Genomic DNA, 24,243 nt, shown 5'->3' with positions numbered 1-24,243 from the left:
GAGACGAAAAACAATTTTGATTATCCAATATTTAAATACATGAAGGTATTTAAATTATTATTTTTACAGCATATGAATGCTGTTTTCATCACAAAGCAATTTAAAGAAAAGGATGGTTCTGGTCCATTTAGATACAATAAATCATTCTGCATTCAAAGGTCGATTTAGACAAAAACGGATATTCGACAAACCAATCCTATAGCGACGATATTGTTATTAAGTACGACAATAAAAAATCGCAGATAACAGGAAGTTGCTATAGTCGCATATATAAGACTTTTTACTGACATACCTTTCATGGCGGCAATGCGAGTACTGCGTATTTAAAAATAATCTATCGGCTCTCTTTTTAGACGCAACTCCTTTTCTTCTTCGCAATAAACTAAAAGATTACTAAAATACTAATTCTAATATCACTGCTGATAGTTTTAGACATATTGTTATAATAAAAGCCTAAAGTTGTGTAAATGGATGAAATGATAAATTTGGGGGCGTTCCTTCTTTGAAAACGGAAGTGCGATTAACTGCACTAGATGGCATTGTTAGCTCACAATTTAAACACGTATACAAGACTTTTTGTCCGACAATATAATTATTAAGATAAATGTCTCTTTCCACATAGTCCATGCATCCCAGTTTTGTATGTTCGTATTGTTTTAGCTTTGTTTTTTTATATGATAATTGATTAGAATCATTTGATTTTTGCTAGTTCTGAGTATTCTTCTCTCCCATGGGATTAAGTCTCTGTAAACTCAGTCAAAGAACACTTGAGTGTGTGGCAACCTCAGTCTTGGGTATCGACTCCTGAGACATTCCTAGGCGGAACCAACTGTTGAGGCTTCACATCCGAGTCTAGGTCCTAGTAATTCGCTTGATTAAGACCGAGTATTGTATGAAGCGGTTTGGTTTGAGCGCTCTATGTTTGTATTATTGTCATAATTACACTTGCCTTACTATATTAGTTATTAAAAAAAAACTTTTTCACGAGTTTTGCAACTAATGACTTCCAGAGGTTAATATAAATTCGCCTCAGTACTTATTACTTAAGTACTTCTTAATGTGCTTACTAACCTATGAAATATTTCACAAACGCTAGTCATATTACCTATTTCAAACCTGCATTTTATTAATCTGACAAAAACGTAATTACCTACCCACTTTAAAAATAACATTATAATTTCTCAAATGAAAATTTTAGTAGTGAAGAGAAACATTTCAGAAATCAATTTAACAGTACAATTATCCAATTGTCATTGGAGGTTGATATTTAACTGTTTAAGACTGGTACGTCACAAGGTATTTTCCCAAGCGTTTCCCAAATGGGTTCCGCGAGGTAATATTAAAGTTTACTCGAAAATAATTACAAGATAAAAAGAACTTTTTATAAACCACGTTTTTAAATTTTCTGTTGAATCATAATATAAACTTGACAATTTTATGTATTAATAAATACTTTTTTTTGTACTTGATAGAAATACTGAATAAATATAGAATACTGAAATGTCATTTTGACATTTCATATATATTTCCATAGTAACGCTCGTATATACCTATTAATAATTTAGTATCTAGGACCCCCTTAGCAACCAATAATAGTGTTTTACTTTTTGCGATTTTTTTTTGCGAAATATCTTTCCATACAAAACAGAATTAACTGAAAATATTTTTAATTCTGCTTAAACATGGCTAAAGGTATTAAAAGAACGCATTGTCGTCGTGTTCTGTTCGTCGTCTCCAAAAGTTTCAAATGTCCTTGATTAGTTATGCTTCGTATAATCCAAAGAACACCATTACTATCAATAAATGTAGTAGATGCCACATGGATACGTTATGCTCTGTATACACAGTATATCAATCCCTTCATATCATTATTTATATTTGACTTGAACCTAGTTTTTTTCTAATACGGCACATTATTTTGTGATACGCTTAAAATATGTGAAGTTTCTGGTATGTTATACAACATCACAACAAGTATTCGAGGTGAAATTTAATTGGGAAACGCTGGTTTTGGGTTAATTATTCGAAAATTTTACCGCTAACCTCAATTTACTTTGTAACTTTTGGTGTAACAGTAGATACTTGTTGCTCTTTGCTCTTCTGTTGTCGTTTTGATGTTCTTTTATGAAGGCACAGTCCATAATGTGAGTGACAATGTCGTCAACAGTACTATACTTATAGTACAATAATATTATAACTTAGATTACATGGCAAAATAATGTGAAATGATAGGTAATTTATAATATTATAATTGTATACAAATGTGTTAAAAAAATACAATAATTTTGAAGATTTCAATACGAAAAATGTTCCACGTATCTACATTAATTTTTTTCAGAAACATTTTTGTAATATATTCAGTACCTACCTACAAAATATATGACAATATTGGCATTTTATTTGTATAATTTAGTTTTAAATTTAAATCTACCGTAGGTATTAAGAGTCTGATGCATATAATGTTGACTTTATTAAAATCCAAGGAACACCAAATTAACGAAAACTGGCTTATCCTACTGGGTCTGGTAGCCATTAAACATTCACAAAAACAAAAGTATATTGCTACAATAATTAAATGTTAAAGTAAAAAATAAGAAATGGCTGTGTTTTGGGTTAGCTGATATTTAAACTTTATTAATTAATAATACAGTTAATATAATATATAAATCCACTAAATTATAGTAGAAACAATATTCAGATAATAACTTTATAAATAATATCTTAGAAGTTAAAATACAATATATAACAGTTGCAAGTATGGAGTCCAAAACGAATAAATACTTATCTGCTTCTCATAAAAATTTGCGATAAAGAACTAAATAATTTTAATAATGAGAGATAATAGGCGAGAAGCAATATTGTTATTATGAACATAATAGTTTTAACTACTTACAACCGGCGGGAATCACGAGACGAATTTGAAATAATATAATATACATAACAGCTGTATCATTCCTGAGTGCGTGATGGCCAAAGTCGAATGACTCTGAAAGAGTCTCAGTTTTAAAAAACTGTCGATGCCTCAAGTCAATAATTAGTGGCTTGGATTGTACTGAAATTTGATCGCTGACTGTCAATAAAATAGGATACCATGACTTCTAAGACTAGAGCATATATTATTTTAGGAAGTGAAACTATAATAATAATTTGATCCCAGATAAAATACTATGAATTCGACTTTCTGAAATTCGTAACATTTTATTCTGTAACATTTAGCCGCATTTTCCGAAATTGGTTTTTTATCTCTATGATTATAATATTATTTAGATAATGACGTAATCACGTAAAATTAGGCCGAAACTTGAATAAAGTCGGAGGAAATTAAGTTAATTTTCCTCGATTAACAGATTATTGAAGGGGCCGGATAATTGCCAAAGATGTTATCTTCGAAAGCCTAATTTGCGAAACATAAGGCAATAGTGATTTTATCACGAAAAAGTGCTTGATATACGTAAATAATTTCGGCACAATGGTCTTTTTCATGAGTTATATAATATATCATTTGCCAATTTACTTTGAAAACATTTTTGGGTTATTTTACCATAAGTTCAATTAGTAGGTAAAACAATATTAAATGTTTTTGAAGTTATACTTCTTTTGGCGCGTTTGCACATTTTATACAGAAAATATATGAGAAATTTAAATCAATTTCCATCTACTACATAGTCGTTTCTTTATTGCAGATTAAGAATTATGATGCCCGAGGCTTTATATAAAAATAAATAACTCCTTTCTCTTTAATTCTAAGCAAGTTTTAAATAATATTATTACAATTTAAATATAAATAATATTATTAAATATATATTTTGAAAGTATTTATAATCACGACCATCTATTTATTTTTAAGTTTCATTCGAATACGTGGCGCCCAGTTGTCCTGGCACCGAATCGCCTTAGACCCTTTATGTACGATCTTAATAGCATATCTCCACTTCTCGCCAGTGAGATTTGAAATCTCACCGATTTCGTATGTCGTTTTCATAAGTATGCACCTATTCACCTGTGAACATATTTTATATTATTAATACCTCATTTTTTGTTTCAGGTAACTGTTAATCTTCGATACTCCTGCCAAATCAGTGAATGCATTAAAAGCATGATCCTAAGAATATAAAACAATTGAGAAAGGCAAATCATCAGCCTTTATCATGAAGTCCACAGGACAAGCTAGTCAAGAAAAATCAAACAATGAAACAACGAGATATCGCCGGAAGAAATGTGGAAGCCACACCTACCCTGTTGCTGCACTAACCATAGTTTTACTAGTCAGATCATCAGAAGCTGCATTAGGTAAATATTATTAAAATAATTACATACTTTCATTACTCACACTCCAACCTCGGAGTAAAGCTACAGAGTCACACTATTTAGAGGTAGCTTCGTCGACACAAAGGATTGGAGTGTCGCACTATCATGCTGCATATTATTGTTATTATTATGAAGCCAAATTACATGGTAGCATTTGTCATCTAAAACTGACATAACTTTTTATAAACTTGACCTATGTGATGTGGTTTTACCAGTAAGTATATCTTAAAGTCCGATCGCACATACAAAATCGTCTCGACTGCATCAAAACTGTTGGCAGTGTTGCAACTTTCTCTCTTGCACGCAAGCGGAAACATTCTGAGACATTGACGTCACGCGGATAGCCGAAACGAATGAAAAAGCAGAATCTGCACATGCGCTGATGCAGCATTTTGCTATTTTAACTGCGGCACATGCCGAGTGAAATTTGTTACATGTGACAAACACATGTTTTTTTTGTTCTATCAAAAAATATTGCGGCGGTACATAAAGTAACAAGTGTTTTATGAATGACAAAAAATCACATCGGCGTATTTGACGTGTTGCAGTCGAGTCGAGAAAAAAACTCAAAATTCTTTGTGTTTTAGTATCACAATAATACATTGATTGAATTAAATAGATTTTGATTACATAAACGGAATTTATACAAGTATATAACTTTATATTTTTTATCATGATATATATCGTCACTGTTCTGGCAGAAAACACTAATTCGAAAAAATTACATATTGAGTTAGTTATACCAAAATGTTCCTTATTTCAAACTTTACTGTCTGGAAACCTTCTTAATAAATAAAGAGTCTTTATTTTAAAGTCATCCTTTTTACGATTACTTAATAAACTCACATGATAGACCATTTCAAACATTTTAACAACTTCAAAGTCAAATTACTCAAAACAAATATTCTCCAGTTAGTGTGATCTGCCAGAACAGAGACGATATTATGATTATCAAAAAATTTGATTATGAAAATCTATAATTAAGGAAAAATTTGCTTGTGGATTGATTATCCAGATTTATAATTATCCGATTATTAATTTGGTCTGCAATTTCTATAGTAGCTATATGCATTACAAGTACCTACATACAAATAAAAATATATAATAGGTAATTGGCATTCAATTATTACATTTTCTTTCTCTAATTAACAGGAGAAATTAACCGAGTAAAGGCTGTTGAGGGAAGTAGAGCAACGTTAACTTGCGGGAGATCTGGAAATGATGCAGTCCTCTTAGTTGTCTGGTACAAAGGAGATAATCCAATTTACAGGTACAGTAACATTGAATAACACAACTGAAACATTAACAAAATGAGTCATGAATGGAAACTTAAAAAGAGGCAAGTTTTAACAGAATCTAGCATTTATTCATTTAATTGGAGAGAATTTTGTAATAAAGCATAAATTATTATACCTACATACTGATTGTATACATAATAATTATTAACTTTGAGAAAAAATATATCAGTCCTAGGGCCAGAAATTCAGGGTTACCAGTCCCGATTGATTTGTAGATTTTAATATTTTTAATTTTAAAATTATATTTCGGGATAACAATAAGTTATTGGATTCTCATCTGGGGGCTTATATTACCAGTGAGATCATAATAATTCGACGTGATTTTATCCTGGTTATTTATATGATTGTTTTACTTTAACTACTACTATTAACTACTACCATTGAATATCATGGCTTCCCGTGTTAAAAAAAAATATAAGGCTATCATTTTAAAAGTTGGTAACACTAATTTTTACTTTTTTGATATTTTTCGTGATTCTGATTCGTTAAGTAGGTTTATTATCATCGTATGTATACTCGTATTAATAAAATATAAATCCAGCTCAGTTTATTAGCTAAATTAAATTTAACCGGAGGTTAATTACAAAGTCGTTTATATTCATCAGCTGTCATTTTTTATAATTTACAATATACCTTAAAGCTTAAACATTTTTGTTAATTTAAATGACATTTTATTTCACTGTTTGCTTTTCTAATTATTTGCTAACAGGTTTACATAGAGAAAATTTTCTATTTCCAATTTATGGGTTTTTTTCAATCATCTTATCAATAATGGAATATATAGATTACAGACTTTGAAAATAGCAGCCTCAGAATATTATCTCTCGATTCAGTCATGAATAAAACAATAATTAAACGTTATAGTTATACGAAAACAACATTTTTTTTTTTTTTTTTTGTGATTTTACCGAGGCTTTGACTGCGACTCGCTGTCATATCGCCTCTTCTCTTCTAGAAGGGGATCCTTCGATCAGGTCCTCACTCCTATTCTGTTAAATGGCTTTATAATTATTTTGTCTAGCTCTTCCGTCTTTCTTTCTTTCTTCTTTAGACGCCAGTGTTTTATGCACCAGAATCGCTCTCCTCCGTATCCATCCCTTCTGTATTTTCGATACATCGTGTAATCATTGAATTTCAGATAGTCTAATTCAGACCTCAGCCAAGTCTCTGAGATTAATGCTATTGAATTTTTTTGTCTTATTAAGTAGAGTTCTATATCATCCTTTTTTTGCTTCATACTTCTGGCATTCCATTGTAAAATCCTAATTTGTTTTTTTATTATCCATTTTGCTCCAGAACCTCCCCTAGAATTTCCTTTAAGTGTCCTTCTTTGAATTGTTTGCATACCCAGTCCACTGCTTTAATTATTAGTTGTTTAATGATCTGCTGCCAGTCTCCCCCTTTCAGCAAGACTTTCATAATTTCTCCCATCGCGTTAACCTCTGTCTTCCCCTTTGAATTTTTCTTATTTTTTGTAGGCTTTACGCTACTACCTGTAGATATTATTGTTGAGCCTGAAGCTTCTACCACCGCTTCTTCTTTCTTTTTGTTTTCCTTAGTTTTTTGAATTGTTTCGCTTTCATCTCTTCCTACGATTTTTTTTTGTTTTAATATGTCAGCATAGCTATTATTTAACATATTTTTTTTTGCTTCCTTGAAAGGTATGTTCATTTTTTTCATTGCTTCTTTGCAATTCTTTTCCTCTTGCCACTTTGGGCATTTTTGGCTGTTTGCCGCGTGGTTACCTTTGCAATTGATGCACGTAATTTCCTCATTTTTTTCGCAGGTTTTGTGGTTTTCACCACACTTAGGGCACGTTTCTACTGTACGTCCGCAATTGTTCGCGATATGCCCATATCGCCAGCATTTGTAGCATTGCATAACCCTGAATACATACGGTTCTACAGCAAAAGAGACTCCATATATGTAAATTGTTCTCGGCAATATTTTCTCCCCAAATTTAATACTGACTGACGAGGTCTTTGTCAGCTCTCCTGTATCACCTTTTCTTGTCAACCTCTTAAGGTTGATTACTTTTGCATCACTTTTGATTTCCATTTGCAGTTCTTGGAGGTCCATATCAATATCGACTTTTCTTATTACTCCATAAGAGCAGGAGTCATTCTCTTTGGTCACAAAACCGAGATCTTTGAGTTCTCCAGCTTGTTTCACTTTATCTGCTTCTTTTTCGTCTTCTACTTGGATGTACGTCTTTAAATTTTTATTGTAAATTTTCTGTACTTTTACTCCTGCCTTATGCAGCATCTGCGCTATTTTCAATTTTAATGGAATTTTACTTCCCGTCGCTATCATGACGATGTTTTGGTTTCCCTTTGGAGTGACCCCAGAGTCTCTTCTGGGTTTTTTTCCAGAGGTCACCGTCTGCCATTCTTCTTCTTTTTCTCCAACCACTTCCTCTTCATCATCGTTTCTTTTCTTCTTCGTTTTTTTGGTTTCATTCACTTCCATCGTGGTGTTTTCCATTTTATTGCTTTTGCCGTTCACGCGGTCTTTGAATTCGCGCAACAGTGTGGACAACTCCTCGCTTCACAGCGTTTGACGCACTCCCCGCACAAAGTGCACTATCCGTGCAACAATAAATATTTTTCACTTTTTCTCAAGCACTGGCACTGATTGTCAAAATCACATGGGACCACACATGTTGAGTTTATTGTCAAATTCATTTACAAACAATATTATTTTTGTTGTATCCCGTATTTATAACCGTTCGCGAGTAACCAGGCGAATAGCGTCCCGAATACGCAAGCGAAGTTGTACAACCTCACTCCACCGCTGTTGGCTTCCGACTGAAAACAACATTGAATACCTTAGTTTTAATAATTATCGACTTTAAATAATATGATACCTAAATTGCTACGTCATCGCAGATCGAACATAACAATGCCATTAAAACCGGGTATTATTGCACTCTCGCGTAACATGCGCTTTAGCATCCGAGGACCCAAATCAATCGACTACGCAGTCTATTTACTTTCACGACTGACTTGGGCTTTTACCAGCATTTGTGTACAGCGTTGCCAACTACCAAATGCATATACAAATATGCGAGATATGGTAATAAAATTAGCTAATAAATAAATATAATATTGAACATATATAATTTTGAAAAAAACTTCCTGAGAGAATATAATATTATTATAACCAATAGAAAAAATCTTTTTTGAAAAAAAGTAAGCCAACCCGACGAGGAATCAAACGCTGTATCTCCCAGGTTTACGCCCTATCTGTTGCATTACGACTATGCTACGAGGTGACATACTAATTGCGACAAATTTTAACTATTGGTCAATTTTAATACCTACTCATCAGTGCTCTTCAAAATCAATCTACTTTGGCAATCGATTTTTGTTTCTTAAATCAAAGTAGGTAACTATTTACTATTTTTCCATGTATTAAAATTGACCAATAGTTAAAATTTGTCGCAATTAGTATGTCACCTCGTAGCATAGTGGTAATGCAACGGATAGGGCGTAAACTTGGGCGATATGGGGTTCGAATCCCCGACGGGTTGGCTTACATTTTTTCAAAAAAGATTTTTTCTATTGGTTATTATATATTCTCTCAGAAAGTGTTTTTCAAAATTATAGATGTTCAATAATCAGAATGATATATTTTTAAATCTTGTGAATTATTCGTTGAATAAAAGAAATAGTTATTATAAATATAATATTATTTATAATGAACATTGTTTTCACTTCTGTTCTGTTTGTTCATTGAGTCATTTATACCTCCAGATTCATTTAAGTGAGATCTAAAATACTATATCAAAATATGGTATGTCTGGGTCTTGTAGGTTGGGAGAAATAAACTCTATCAATATGCGATATTATGTCCATTGTCTGAATGTCTTTTGAAGTTTAAAATTGCTCTCCTTATTTATTTAGAAAAACGCACATATCGTGTTTTGCCATCTTACTATAGAAATAATATTATAGGTAATAATAATTTTGCCATCGTTGGAATATTATTGTGTGTTAGGTACATTTTATTTTATTGTCGTATACGGTACAAAAGGCAAGCATATTGATTTTCTTGTGAATATACTGCAATATTTTTAAGCTATAATATTAGCCTCTCAGACTATCAAATAATGATAGATTTAACACCATTATGTCACTTGTATATTTATTTTAAGAATCTAGATGACTGTTATAATTATTTTAGATTTAGTAAAAAATACTTAAATCTTCCACTTTATTTTGTTTATAACAGAAAAATAACCAACAATATATTATTTTTAGCTATGATAGTCGAGATATGACGAAAGCGGCTTCGCAATGGATAGACCGCGAGTTTCTGGGTGACAGGGCTTATCGGGATGCAAATGGTCATTCGGATCCTGCTGCTCTTGTATTGGATCCAGTTCAGCTACGTGATGCAGGAGAGTTTCGGTGCCGCGTAGATTTTAGAGCGGCGCCCACTAAAAACTCTCGGATTATACTTAGTGTTATTGGTAAAAATATTAATTAATATTTTATACTTCATAGTTTTGAGAAGTACTGGATGATGATCGAAGGAAAACATTAAAGTCAGTACAAGTTGACAATATCATAAAAACGGCAAATCGGTTTGACTCAGCAATTAATTCTAGAAAAAAACTAATTCAAATAAAGCTATTAAATCCATTAAAGCAAGTTATAGTAAAGTAAAATATGATATGAATTATTATATTTTATAATAAATGTTTTTTGAGGTTATGTACACGATAAATCTAATTGAATAATAGTTCTACAGTTCCATCAGTATAAGTTGTCCGATGAGTGAGGGCTCCAGAGGCTAATATTTGACATATCATTCGATACTTTTTATATTGTGGTGATCTTATTTCTAAATTCGAGCACCGGACAATTTACGATGGTATATCAGTACAAAAATTTTCATTATTTCTTTATTTACTTTAACTGCCATGATCAATATAATTACCTAATTGAATTAGGTATAATATTAATAAATTATAAACACTTCAATAATTCACAGTATCAAATCTTGTGAATTAATCGTGAATTAAAAGAAATGGTTGATTAAAAATTGTTAGCACGTTCAAGCAGACATTATAACAAAATATTTGGCGAGAGCCAGGCGTTGGTTAGTAATTAAGGCGACCAATGATGCCTTGATTTAAAACACAAAAACTGATAGTCAAAAATAACGCATTTTGACAAGCATTTCATGTAGGACCTACTAATTAAAATTATCGTAATTAAATATGAGGCCCGTAGATTAATTGGTTAAAGCATATTGGCTATACCGATGGATATATGAGTTCAAATCTCGTCGGGCGTCGTATTTTTTTCAAATGTGTCTTTTTCTAGTAGGTATCTGAGGTGTTGTGAAGTTATGTATGTTCAATTCTACAATACATTTGTTTGACTAAAATTTAAATAACAATCCTACATGGAGAAGAAATCTCACATCTTAATCGTATAAAATAAATGCAACATAAAATAATTTGTATGCAAGCTTGTGAAATACAAATAATTTGAATAGGTTTATCAAAGGTTACGGTATTAATAACATCCAATGCTTCTCAAATAGTTTTAAATAAATATTTTATATAATAGATTATTTTTAGTAGTTGTTTATACAAATATTTTTTTTTACAGTGCCACCACAAAAACCGATAATCTTTGACGAGCATGGTCGGGAGGTTCAGTTTGAGAGAACAGGACCGCATTCAGAAGATACTGATCTGAGGCTCACGTGCATGGTGTCTGGAGGTACGATTTAAAAAAATTGACTGATTGATTTTTTCGCATATTGAATTATATTAATAATTATGTTTAATTTAATATAACAGGTATTCCGCCGCCGACCGTGCAATGGTGGAGAGGTGATATTTTAGTGGACTCTAGAGACACGTCAAGTGCTTTTCCTCGAGTCAAGGCTAACCTTCTGGTTGTCAGAAGCCTTCAGAGGAAAGACAGAGGTGCAACGTTCAGCTGTAAAGCATCAAATACGAATCTATCACCTCCAGTTACCAGCAGTGTTTCTATTGATATGTACCGTAAGTATTAAATAAATATTTTTTTTATATAAATGAGTGACACTAAATAAACACATTAATTTGGCTCCCATTTAACAAACGACTAAATAAATAAAAAGATCAAAGAGTTCTTGACTTATTAATTAATATGTTTAAATACTATTGCTTATTATATGGAAGGTAACGTAATTTTACTATCTTCACGGATGATTATGTTTGTTAAAAATAATTTTGTGATTGCAGGGTGAAAGATCTTGAATCGCGTTTTTACGAAATTATAATTTTAATTCCAATGTGTATAAAAATTGAGCTCTTTTTTGTGTATCATAGATTTTGTCACAAGAAAGCAAAATAAATAGATATTTTAATTTGTAAAAATAACTTAAATTAACATTTTTATTTTTAAATCTAAATTATAAAACACTTAATTATACAGAAATAATGTAAAAGAAATAAAAAAAAATATACAATGTACACAGCTGTAACCCAACTGACTTAAGCACTATTACCTCGTAACTATAGGATTATAATTCTAAAATGAAACTAGACAATTTTATCAAATGATGATTAATGAATAAAATTAAAGATTTTTGAATTTTTTTAAAGAAATTTGGTATATAGCTACTATGCAGCAATATCAGCGCTCGAAATGAAAAATTTTATGAACCGGAGCGCTCCGGTCTATTTCAAGCCCTTACTGCACTATCATGTTGAGTCTATTATAGAGTTTCGCGTAATTATTATAATCACATTTTGCTTACATCGCTGTTGTTATCGTATTTTGGCTAAATGATTTACATGTACATCAACAAACACTTAGGTATCATTATTTTATAATACTTATATTATAGTTAACACTATAATTTCTTAGATAATCATAAATATAATACTGTCTCTAAAATAAAATTATTACTAATTATATGACATTGTTGCAGTTCGTCCAACATCTTTGAATATACTGTCAGAAACACTTCCACTGTCAGCGGGACGAAAGCAAGAAATCATTTGCGAAGCTTTAGGTTCACATCCTCCTCCGTCGATTTCATGGTGGCTCGGTGATACTCCACTGACAGATTTCACTCAAAAGGTATTGACAATCAGAATATTTAATTATAATTTATAACTTAATAGTTTCGGCAGCGTTCAAACGTGAATGAATAATTCTCATTGAATTAAGTATGTGCATTTGATTCATGTTACGAGGTTCGGTACTTGTATAAATATAGCTCTATATACACGACAATATTAAAATTAACAGGTAACAGATTAATATGGACATTAAATTATAAGAAGTGATACCTAATAGAGATTACCGTCTTATACCATTATTTGCAATTTAAATAATTGATGTTTAGTATAAGAAGTAAAGGCACAAGGTGAAATGAAGTGAGTTCAGGAATACGTAACTGCATCCTTCTAGAATCTAATAAAGCGGAGAGTGAAGTTCCGGAATTGGCCACGTAAAATGGTGCGGACATAGTCTCCAGTGCACAGGCGCGTTGCTTGGTGTTACTATGTTCTAGAACTGTCAACGGTGAAATCAAATATTTCCAACTTGCCATAATAGTATATCTACGAGTATTAATATACTATCGCTTTCAATACATTAAAAAAATATGAAACTAATGTAATTAGTGAGTATACTTACATTTATTAATTTATATCATATCATTCTTGTAAAATCAATTTGTATAATTAATTATCAATACAATATTATTTATTATATGAAATTGCTCTATACCTATATGTAATAAATTTATTTCCCCTTCACTAAAAATATCAGTAATGGCAATGCGACCAATAAAATAATATTTATATTATGTTCATCTATACCATCAAGTCAGTTAATTAATCATTTATGTACCATTATATAAAGTATGTTTTTATCTCCATGATTACTATTATAAAATATATTCTTTTATTATATAGTTTTTTTAATTTAATATAATTAACTTGCAAGCGATTTAGCTGTATATATAAGTTTCCTATTGACAATTTATGACAGTTAGTAATATGCTCAAATATTATTTTATTTGTACATATAAAAAATAATGTTAAGTATATTATTAATGTATTTTATTAATGCGCGCTATTTATTATTACAATAACGATATTTTATGAAAATATTAAGATAAATCAGTTGAAGATGTGTTATTAATTGGACGATACTGGTTCTGATTGCATTAAATTATATGACATTATTTTTATTGATAGTAAGTTAACATGGTTAAAATCTATTAACCAAATACTAACGGAGTCGTACAAAGTGGGAGGACGTAGTGAAAGAAAGAGATTATCTGGTCACTTTATTCGATAATTAATATAAGAATCAACGATAGAATAATTTGAAAAATCTGTGAGAATAAAATTATTATCAATACAATTTCACAGTTAAAGTTTTGGGGATGATGAAAAGGTGATGTGGGTTAATAAAGGCAGTAGGTAGCGGAGATGGATGTAGTGTTTATTGTCTTGATAAAGAGTTACAAATTGTACACATTGTAATAACGGTATAGAGTTACAATCGTAGAAGTAAAAATTAACAGTAGGACAGATGAATCGTGATGAGCTTGTGCTCAGACTGAGCCACGATCCGCTAGCGACGATTACCGATAATACTGAAAGTGAATGACGGAGTGACGGTGATTGAATGAGAAGTGACTTCTTATCAATCGCCCTTCGCTTATAAATGAAATCAATACGTTAGAAGAGTCATTGTATATCTAGGTTAATAAATCATGTAATCATTGTTGAACTAGGTTATGATTGAGAAATCTGCTGGTTTCAGTTTGATGATCAAGCTATGATTACTATTTCATTCCTGTCACTCCTTATTAGGTTAATGATATTATTGATGTAATTATCGTAAATATTGAAGGACACGTGTTTTATTTGACAAGATAATATTATTCCGACGAATCATTTTTTTAAACTTACAAATTCCTTAGATGAATCTTTCCTTATTCCCAGGACTCTGAAGATGGTAACATCACTCTATCGGTTCTCCAGCTAACACCACAAAGGGAAGATAATGGAAAAATGCTAACGTGCCGAGCCAAAAACATACAAGTCGAAGACGAACAAATGGAAACTGCATTGCAATTAGATGTTTATTGTAAGAACTTATAAATATATAATTTTATTTCCACAATTATTCCAAAGCTAGTAAGTGTTTATCATCATCGATTTTGTCGATAACATACTGTGCCAATTTACCTTTTTCAATAAAACCATAACAGAAATTCAAAATTATTAGAAACATACAGCTCTGACAATTATTTAGGTACTTACATTAAGGATATGAAAAAATATAAATTACATACGTTTTGTTATTTCGTATTTTTTTTATTCTCAAATACAGATAATATTTGTACTTACTATTTGAATTCTAGAAAGTCTAAATAAATAAATTTATAATTTGAAGAATTTATAAAACATTTTTTTATTGTACCTATAAGGTTGTATAATATTAACCATCAAATGAGAGTTAGCATCAAAATATACCCAAAAACATTTACCAATAATAATATTGTTTTACGGCTTATGCCATAATTTTGCGTAACATACCGATAATAAGGTTAACTAGAGATTCGTGACAATTAACAGTGCTTTTATGAGGTTTTACTAAGTTTGCTTATAAGTTTTTTTGGTACTGTTCGGTTAAAGCGGATACAGCGGAAAACGCATTTTGAAAATAGCCGATAAACTGGATTATTTGTTAGGTTAACCTAACCAAACCTAACCTAAACTAACCTAACCCAACTTAACCTAACCTAAACTAACCCAAACTAACAAATAATCCAGTTTATCGGCTTTAACCGCTTTAACCGAACAGTACCGTTTTTTTAATACATTGTATCGATTTTCTATTAGATGATAATTCATTTTCTTTAAATCAAAATTGAGATTGTGTTCAAATAGATTATATTATAAGTAATTAAATCGTCTAGTAACATAATAATAAATTGTCAATAAACTAAATTTTGTATGCATATTAATTAATAATACCAAAATATTAACAACTCAATGTGATTATACGAAATTATAACAAGAAGCATGTTGATATATTTATAGATACACCTCAATTGAAGCTTCATCTAGGAACGAACTTGAATCCAGAAGATATTGAAGAAGGGGATGATGTGTATTTTGAGTGTAAAGTAAATGCCAATCCTTCAGCGTACAAAGTTCTGTGGAAACATAATGTAAGTATTATTAATCCACTAATGATAGTTTTGGTATAAAACTGTAACATTATATAATATTTATAATTGCTATTGATTAACCCCGGTGCAATATATAATAGTGAAAATAAAATTTATCGGTCTTTGAAAGGTTAAGTATTCAATATTGGAACACCATTATTTTTTTCGATGAAAAAATATGTAGGTATGTATTTAAAATCTTACAATTTATGAAAATAAAATATATTTAAAATAAATTTAAAATACTCAAGTGGGATTATTTCTAATATTATATTCAAAACAAAAAGCTAATTTTTGATAAGGTACTTACTTATTGGATACTCATTATAATTTTGATTTTGGGAATATTAAAAAAACCTCGCAGTACACTCACATAATTATTTCACAATAATATAATATCTCTCTCTCAGATTAAATCTGTGGTATAAGTAACAAGTCAGATTAAAATATGATCATCAGTTCTATGTTATAATTGTTAATTTAATATATTTTACTGAGATAGTGTTTACATAAATATTATTTAACAAAAGATATTCAAAGTTTAATATCAGTTTATAATATTACTTATTTTAAAATGCGTACAAACATATTCTTATTTTAATGTTACCTAAATGTTAATTTTATTCTAGAATCAAATAATACAGCACAACCAGAGGGCTGGAATCATCACAAGTTCCAGTCATATGGCCATACAAAATGTGGCTCGAAGTCAGGCTGGAAATTATTCATGTATCGCTTCAAACGTAGAAGGGGATGGCAATAGTAATAGTGTTACACTGAAAGTCATGTGTAAGTTATCCTATAATATGAAATAGTATTAAAACGTGTAGAGTAATAATGGCACATCTTCGAATTATTGTGACTTGGTTCCGGCTTAATTATTATTATTAGTATATGAAAATTATTTATTGGTCGCAGACTAATTATTCAAAATTGGTGATTTTATAGCAGTTTATAGCAGGAAATAAGATAAAGCACAATCCTAAATTCGTGATATTGTCATGGTTATTATATAATTAATAGTCCGCGCTATGCTATAAATACACAATTTCATAATAGCGCCTGCATACTTGAGTTGGCAACATTATTGAAAAGGAAACATAGATCGACTCACCCATTAAATTTCGGAATGTTATCGCTGTTGCAATGCAAGAATCAATTATTAAAATAAATTAATTAAATGAATTAACTAATCTCGATTTCTCTCGGACATGTAAGTTGTAATGTATTTGGCCGTGTTCTATCTCTAGGATATTGATGAAATTCTCCAGTTATTATTTTTTCTTCGATTTATGTATGATGTACAATATTTAAAGTTGTTGAGTAACTGTATTACCTATATCAACTGCACGTATCCAAATATTCCGTTGCTGTTCATACACATTATGCCCAACATGGACCTATACATAACATACTATGCTAAACTAATATTCTGAACCTCTCTTTTACTTTGGGTCCTTCTTCCTATATTTCATAAGTAGTTGAATAATTTTACAATTGAAGAAGTGTAATGTGTAAGTGAAGTTGAATGTAACGATATCGTAGCCTATTTCCACAGTTTTGTTTACTTTATAAATGACATTAAAATACACTGATAAATATATTAACATAGTTTATAATGATTTTAGATAAACCACTTTGCCAAACTGAGCAAAAAAGGCTTTACGGGTTGGCGCGTGGAGAAAAGGCCCAAATTGCATGCTCCGTAGAAGCTTATCCAGCTCCTAAAAGTTTTCGCTGGGCTTTCAACAATACAGCCGAAACAAGAGATCTTATAGAAGTATGTTAAAATTGACTTTACATAATATAATTATTTATATTTTCAAAATCGTAGTAGATTAATGTCAAAAAAATCACTAAATACCAAAACAGAATTACATCTGGTCAGGAAAGGAAATGAGTTCTCGATGAAGTACATGCAGTGAAACAACGTCAAAATTTCAAACGTCCTACATTATGTGTACGCTTGAGTAGAGGCGCATTTTAACGATCTCGCATCTCACTACATACATTATATTCAAGACATCGTCTTTAATTTGCTTGTACGTAAACTAATTGACTGCACACGATTATTTAATAATAAATGTGTGTGCTTTTTTTTCATTGTTGATAATATTTTTTTATATTATATGATCGCCAAAATAAGTTGTATTTAATGTTTGTACATAACTATTCAAACTAATTGGATCAATATTAAATAGTAATAAAATCCACATTTAGGCCATAAATAATGACGTTTATTGTAAAAAAAAAATACATGATGATAAAATTATCAGCGGCACAGTTTGGAAAACATAGTATACGTGTATATTATGTTGTTCATAAAAAATACTAATACTCTTAGGTGATTTAAATATATAGAGAATTTATTCAAATTAATACACGTAAAGAGATGTCGTTACTTCACTGAATGATTATTATTATTATATTAGGCTCTGTCAATATGGAATGATATTTTATTTATTATTTTTTGTCTTTAGCCCCAGCTGGAAGAAAATGACGGTCAATATACCTCGATGTTAAACTATACTCCATCATCAGAAATGGATTACGGGACAATCCTATGTTGGGCGTCGAATATGGCTGGACGACAAACAGATCCTTGCGTGTTCCACATAATAGCTGGCGGAAAACCCGACCCTCCATACAATTGCACTCTTCTTAATCAAACAACTGAGTCTCTTGATGTAGACTGTCTTGTAGGTAATATCCTCATCGATATATATTTATGAACCATGGCAATAATTTATTAAAACAAATATTTAATTATTAAAATTTTAGTTATTAAATATTTACTGAATCTGTGGTAGTATGTATTTTGTATTTTAACTTTCCCTATCTTAATTGGTTGTTAGTCAATAAAACTATTATAAATAAATTAATTTAATAATAACTACTTATAATCAGTAGGTGTACTTTATTATAATTTCATTCCTAACATGTAGCGTTGAGTTAAAATTCAAATAACGCAATAAAAATATAATAAAGTACCCACCTAATTGCGTGGGAATTACATAAATTCTTATATTTTAACCAGAATTGACACTCAAATTGGTATTTTGTTTAAAAACGTCTATAGTTAGATACCTGTTGCGTGACTAAACGCGTTTTATTGTTGTTTTGAAATCTTTGTTCTATTAATTGCGTAAGCATTTTTTGAAATTGTTTGCAAATAACATATTTGATTATAACTAATTATTGCATAGACTGACTGCGCCATATCTTATCATGTTTATTATCATCTTATCATGTTTTTGTAGTGTTTGCTGAAATTCTGTGTAAAATGTATATATTATTTTTATTGTTACTAAGTCACCCGCTCACCCTTCAGTCTAAGAGCATAATACAACAAATATAAAAAATATATATTTCCTTCTGTCCAATACCTTCCACCTCTTGTAATGTTAACCTGATGGCGTGTAGATTGCACTTGTAGCACTGCTACAGCTTAATATTTTACTTGCGCGAATTTTTATATACGTAAAGAGAATTATCTTGCCGCATTTGCGTCGTTTATTATATATCGAGGTTAATTATTCACTTATATATTATGTAACTAATGAAAATTTTAGGATTCGACGGTGGCCAGGCACAAAATTTCATACTGGAAGTGTATGATCAGCAGACAGGGATGCTGCAAGCGAATATCACCTCCCCGATATCTCACTTTTTAGTCACAGGTTTGAGTGAAGGAAAAAATCTGTTCATATCAATTTACGCTGCAAACACCAGGGGCCGAAGTGAGGCAGCTAATCTTGAAGGATTCACACTGAAAAGAGCTGAAAAGCAAACAGGTGAATTGCACTGATCAAATAATTTTGAACAAAAGGCAATAAAAACATACTGTGTAGTCCCATTTGATTTTGTTGTTTTTGCTTCCAATAGCTATCAATGTGTTCATTAGAATCCATAAAGAACCAATATGATCGTGCGAGTATATCTTCGTATTTACACACACACACACACGTATACACACATAATATCTGGGACAAGAGGTAATCTATCTAAAAACGTATTTCTTTCAGTCAAGACAAAAAACGAAATTCTGACTTTTACATCCGTTTGTTTATTTAACGGTGAATGGTAGGTAGGTTATAACTTTCTACGGTATATTAATATGGCAGGTATACATTTTAATAAAAATCGTTTGCGTTTTAAGCGAGATGAATTCGTTTTTGACTCTGGCAGAACAAGTTGGTATTTTCGATTAACCCAGATCATTTCTCGAGTCAAGATATAATAATAATCATGCAAACTAGCATTCACCATAGAAGTTTTCGTCATTTTTTAATATTATACTTACTTTACTATTTCAGGCCAAGTTTCTGCAATGGAAATAAAACCTTTTATTGGTATTCTAATTGGAATTGCTATGACGATACTTTTGCTGTCGTGTGCCACGATAGTCATAATAAAGGTTCGCGTAAAGACTCAGTCGTCATCTGAACCTCAACAGCCATCTTTGAAAGACAAGCGAACGATACCTCCAGCGGCTGATACTGAAAGTTTATACGGAGACAAAAATCCAGATGTTATAAGATTTAATAAGGGTAATATTATTTTCCTTACTTACATATTATTGTGCATAACAAGCTTATATCCATTTTTCGTAAAAATTTAAATCTGTTAATACAAACTTCCTAGAGACCCATATGATCTGATTTGGATCGGAGATGGTCAAAAAAAGTTATCAATCAAAACTGGATATGTCTCATATATGCCCGAAATGAGTTATTAGCAGAATATAATTCTACAAGTAGTCAGTATACACACATCAGATTGACTTTCAATTAATAATAGTCAAAAAATATCAATTTCCTATTGAAAGATGCTTTAAGAATTGGGTGACTTTCAAATCACGACATGTACAACGTTAGTGACATTCACAATGGGACATGTCCATTTTAGCTAATGACGTAACTATAGATATAGTCACTATTTACGTGTACGTAAAAAATAGAATATAGGTACGTTTGTAATGTGGAGATCATTTATATTAAACATTTTTTGTAACATCATTGTGGGCAAATCGAATTATAGAAAGTTTCATTTATACGGTAATTAGTGGGCATGTCCAGTTATAACCATCTAATTGTTAACTACTGTAAATATTCTTGAGATTTCTCGATCACAACCTCTAGTTAGGAGCAATTTTAAAATTGCGACAAAAATTTACCTACCCATTTTTATGTGTAACTGGAGTAAAATTCGTAACTGCTTTGCATAAAAAAGTGTTCTACGAATTATTTTATTCCTCACAATAGTGCAGTCTACGGGCTTCTGTGCATGAAATGTTTTTAATATATTTTTTACATTAGTTTTTATTGTAATAATAATGATACATATTTGAGAAAAATACATTTTTATAGAATGTTTTGAAACTGTTAATTAGAATTTACCATCGCTTCTTAAACATTGAAGTTGATTTATTTAACATAGTCATCGCTGAATTTGTATTAATTAAATTCTAAATACCTTAATTAGAAAATTCTGATATAGGTAAATTTTTGTTGATTTTTAATTTATTTTTTGTATGCATTATTATTGATTTAAATTGTTTTTTATTTTATTGTTTTTATATTTTATTTTTCAAAATTGTGATCTGCTCAATCAACGATGGTGAAAAATTGAATCGTTTGGTCATCTTGATTACTTGGTACATGGGATATCACACGATTAATGTATGTGACTGAACGGAAAAGGCATGTTTCACCGTGAACCCGCTTTTCCAGAGTCTGATTATCAGGTCGGTGAGGCAGCAACCAAACACCTCGCCATGGAGGGAGAGTGGGGAGTGCCACATCAACTGACGCCGACTCTTACTTCCCTTCCACAGGTGTTTGAGCCCCACCAATACCCGCCCAATAACGTAAGCATTTTTTGTACTAATACAAGTTTTAACCAATACATATTATTTTATCAAATTTAATTGTTTTGGTCAGTTAACATAATTATTATGTATGTAACTGTATAATACAAATGAAATCATAATATCTTATTTTCTATTAATAATAATTTATTAAATTATCTTCATATTATTCAGATAATTAACTTAATTCTTTGATTTGTTAGTGCTCGTAGATTGTTATGTCCAATTTTAAAGGAAATTATCATTAAAAAACACTCGTTGCTGATATTTAAATTTTTGTACAATGGAAAGAGATATTTTAGAAAATACTCTATCATTAAAATACATAATATTATATTCCATGGCCCCCACATCCTGAAGCGGGCCCCAAGGCTAGGATATTTGACGGGCCCCCTACATATCGCTAAAGATAAAGGCAGTGTGACGCTCTATAGTAGCGTTTTCCAAATAGTGTACGCGTTAAAATTAATGTGTATATTTAGTGTTTTTTGTATATTTGAATTCATCTGTTTGCATTATGGAGTTGTCGTGTATCGCACAATTACAAATCGTATCGTTCAACCATCTAATTTTAAATAATAATAATAATATTGAAGATAGATAGTGCCGCAGGCGATTTTTTTTTACTTTTCGAGAGAATTTGTGATATGTGTTTATATCACTTATCTGGTCGAATCGCCACGCCAGGCCCCCCCATGGTGGGGGCCATGTTATATTCACTCCAACTTAAATTTTCTATCATTTTGAACTTTTTAAATTCGAATATTTAAAAACACACGATATGTAACTGGATATACTGTATATTATGTGCATTAACTCATAGTTTTATTATATTTGATTATACATACATCTGAATGTGCCATCATTTTATATTAGCTATCAAAACTGTAGAAGACGTTAAAATGAAAAAATATTATAATTACAATAAAAAATATACTTAATCACACCTTTTGAGAAACGCTGAATATAACCACAAATTGTCAACCTTTGAGATAGAGTTGTATTGAGTTGAAAATTCATAATACTCGTTTTATTTTAATATAGCTGGAGGCACATCAGTATGCTGACCAAGTGACCTATTTCGCCGATCCTCAAACATTCAAAATGAACATCACCCCGGCCTATGGAAGTGTGGACTACGGGAATAACATTGACTCGACGATTCCGATGCGTCCCATCAGAGAGGTGGTCACTGTGCGCACTCCATTGATGTTGAATCACCAACAAGAGAGCTGTGTTTAAATTTAAAGAAAATTAAATAAAATTATATACGTACTCACTAATGGTAAAAATAATAATAAATTTTAAAATAAGTGATATTATGTAATGAATAAAATATTCAACTTAAAACATTAATGTATTTGCACAACAGTAACAAATTATTGTCACGTGCAGATGAATGTATTGGTACTATCTGTATGTTATTATATTATATCTAATATAATTATTGTTTAAGAGTATTATTTTTAAATAAATGGATCAAATCATCCTCAAAAAATACTGTTTTAATTTGCTATACTATTATAATAGGTAAGTTAACATCATCATAATCGACTCTACAATCCAAAGTGGATCTTGACCGAGTCGAGAAAAAAAACACTCTTACTATACAATCTCACACACAAACAAACATTATATACCCGCTTTTATTATATTGTGGTGACGTATTAACAATACACACTCTTATGTAGGGCTCAAACACACAGCACTGCAGTTGCAGCGCGTCGACGCAGTTATTTTTACTTGAATCCAAATGCATCCGATTAGAATCTCCAGTTTGATAAAAAATCAAATTTAAAATTCAAATAGGATACATTTGAAATCAAGAAGTAAAACTTGCATCGACACGCTGCAACTGTAGTGCTCTGTGTCTGAGCCCTAAGCCGACTCTCATAAGAAGACTCGGCTCGCCTGCGACGTATTGAATACGTCGATGTGACGTCTCATTGACGATTGGTCGAATGCGACTTATTATTTTGAAAAAAATATCTACTGTTGCAATCGACAAGTTACATGTTTCTCGGGCTGCGGACACCTACGAATTGGTCATTCCTATACCGGCTCACCGATCGCCGCATTCAAATATTTATACGTTTCAAAGGTTACGTGTGACTGTCGCTAGGTAGATGTGAGCGGTTTTCATATGCAACACCGGATCAACGTTTTTGGAAGGTTTGATTTATGGCTGTGCGGCAGACAAGGTATCTTTAGATGTGAGAGCCGGCTTAACACGTTGATCGCCATGGGGGTCACCGGTGACCGGCATTGGATTACGTTCAGGGGGCCATGGGGGTCACCGGTGACCGGCAAAGAAGACCTGCCTTAGAGTTGTTCTACAGCGCCGGCAGGCACGCTCGCAGTGCATTTTTCGATACGCGGTGACCGGCATGGCCCTTCTGTATATTACTGCCACTTGGCCTGAAAATATGTCTTCCCAGTCACAAAATATAGGCTCACTAATGTAAAGAATGTACATAATGAAAAAAAAAGTTTTCCTTTTAAATTTTAAATGTGTTTTTATTGATATAAAAATAAAAATTAAATAGATTATAAAAATGT

The 24,243-nt window shown here is 31.1% G+C and overlaps 1 protein-coding gene across 1 annotated transcript; it reads left to right on the top strand.

The window, feature by feature from the left end:
• Positions 1 to 5,466: 5,466 nt before the first annotated feature.
• LOC147079672 (adhesion molecule nephrin-like) lies at positions 5,467 to 22,926 on the top strand. Its single transcript, XM_085945460.1, has 14 exons — positions 5,467 to 5,578; positions 9,869 to 10,080; positions 11,231 to 11,344; positions 11,425 to 11,631; positions 12,546 to 12,697; positions 14,581 to 14,725; positions 15,685 to 15,815; positions 16,445 to 16,604; positions 17,444 to 17,595; positions 18,296 to 18,518; positions 19,388 to 19,609; positions 20,132 to 20,365; positions 21,518 to 21,684; positions 22,729 to 22,926. The coding sequence occupies exons 2-14, from the start codon at positions 9,885 to 9,887 to the stop codon at positions 22,924 to 22,926; spliced, it is 2,301 nt and encodes a 766-aa protein (XP_085801586.1). The 5' UTR covers positions 5,467 to 5,578; positions 9,869 to 9,884.
• The last annotated feature ends 1,317 nt before the right edge of the window (positions 22,927 to 24,243 follow it).

Source organism: Rhyacophila brunnea, unplaced genomic scaffold (assembly GCF_057557595.1).
Source record: "Rhyacophila brunnea isolate RB1 unplaced genomic scaffold, BYU_Rbru_1.0 scaffold_1, whole genome shotgun sequence".
Classification (NCBI taxonomy): domain Eukaryota; kingdom Metazoa; phylum Arthropoda; class Insecta; order Trichoptera; family Rhyacophilidae; genus Rhyacophila; species Rhyacophila brunnea.
The sequence above is the reverse complement of the archived record's forward strand: the minus strand, read 5'-3'. Positions and strand labels throughout refer to the sequence as shown.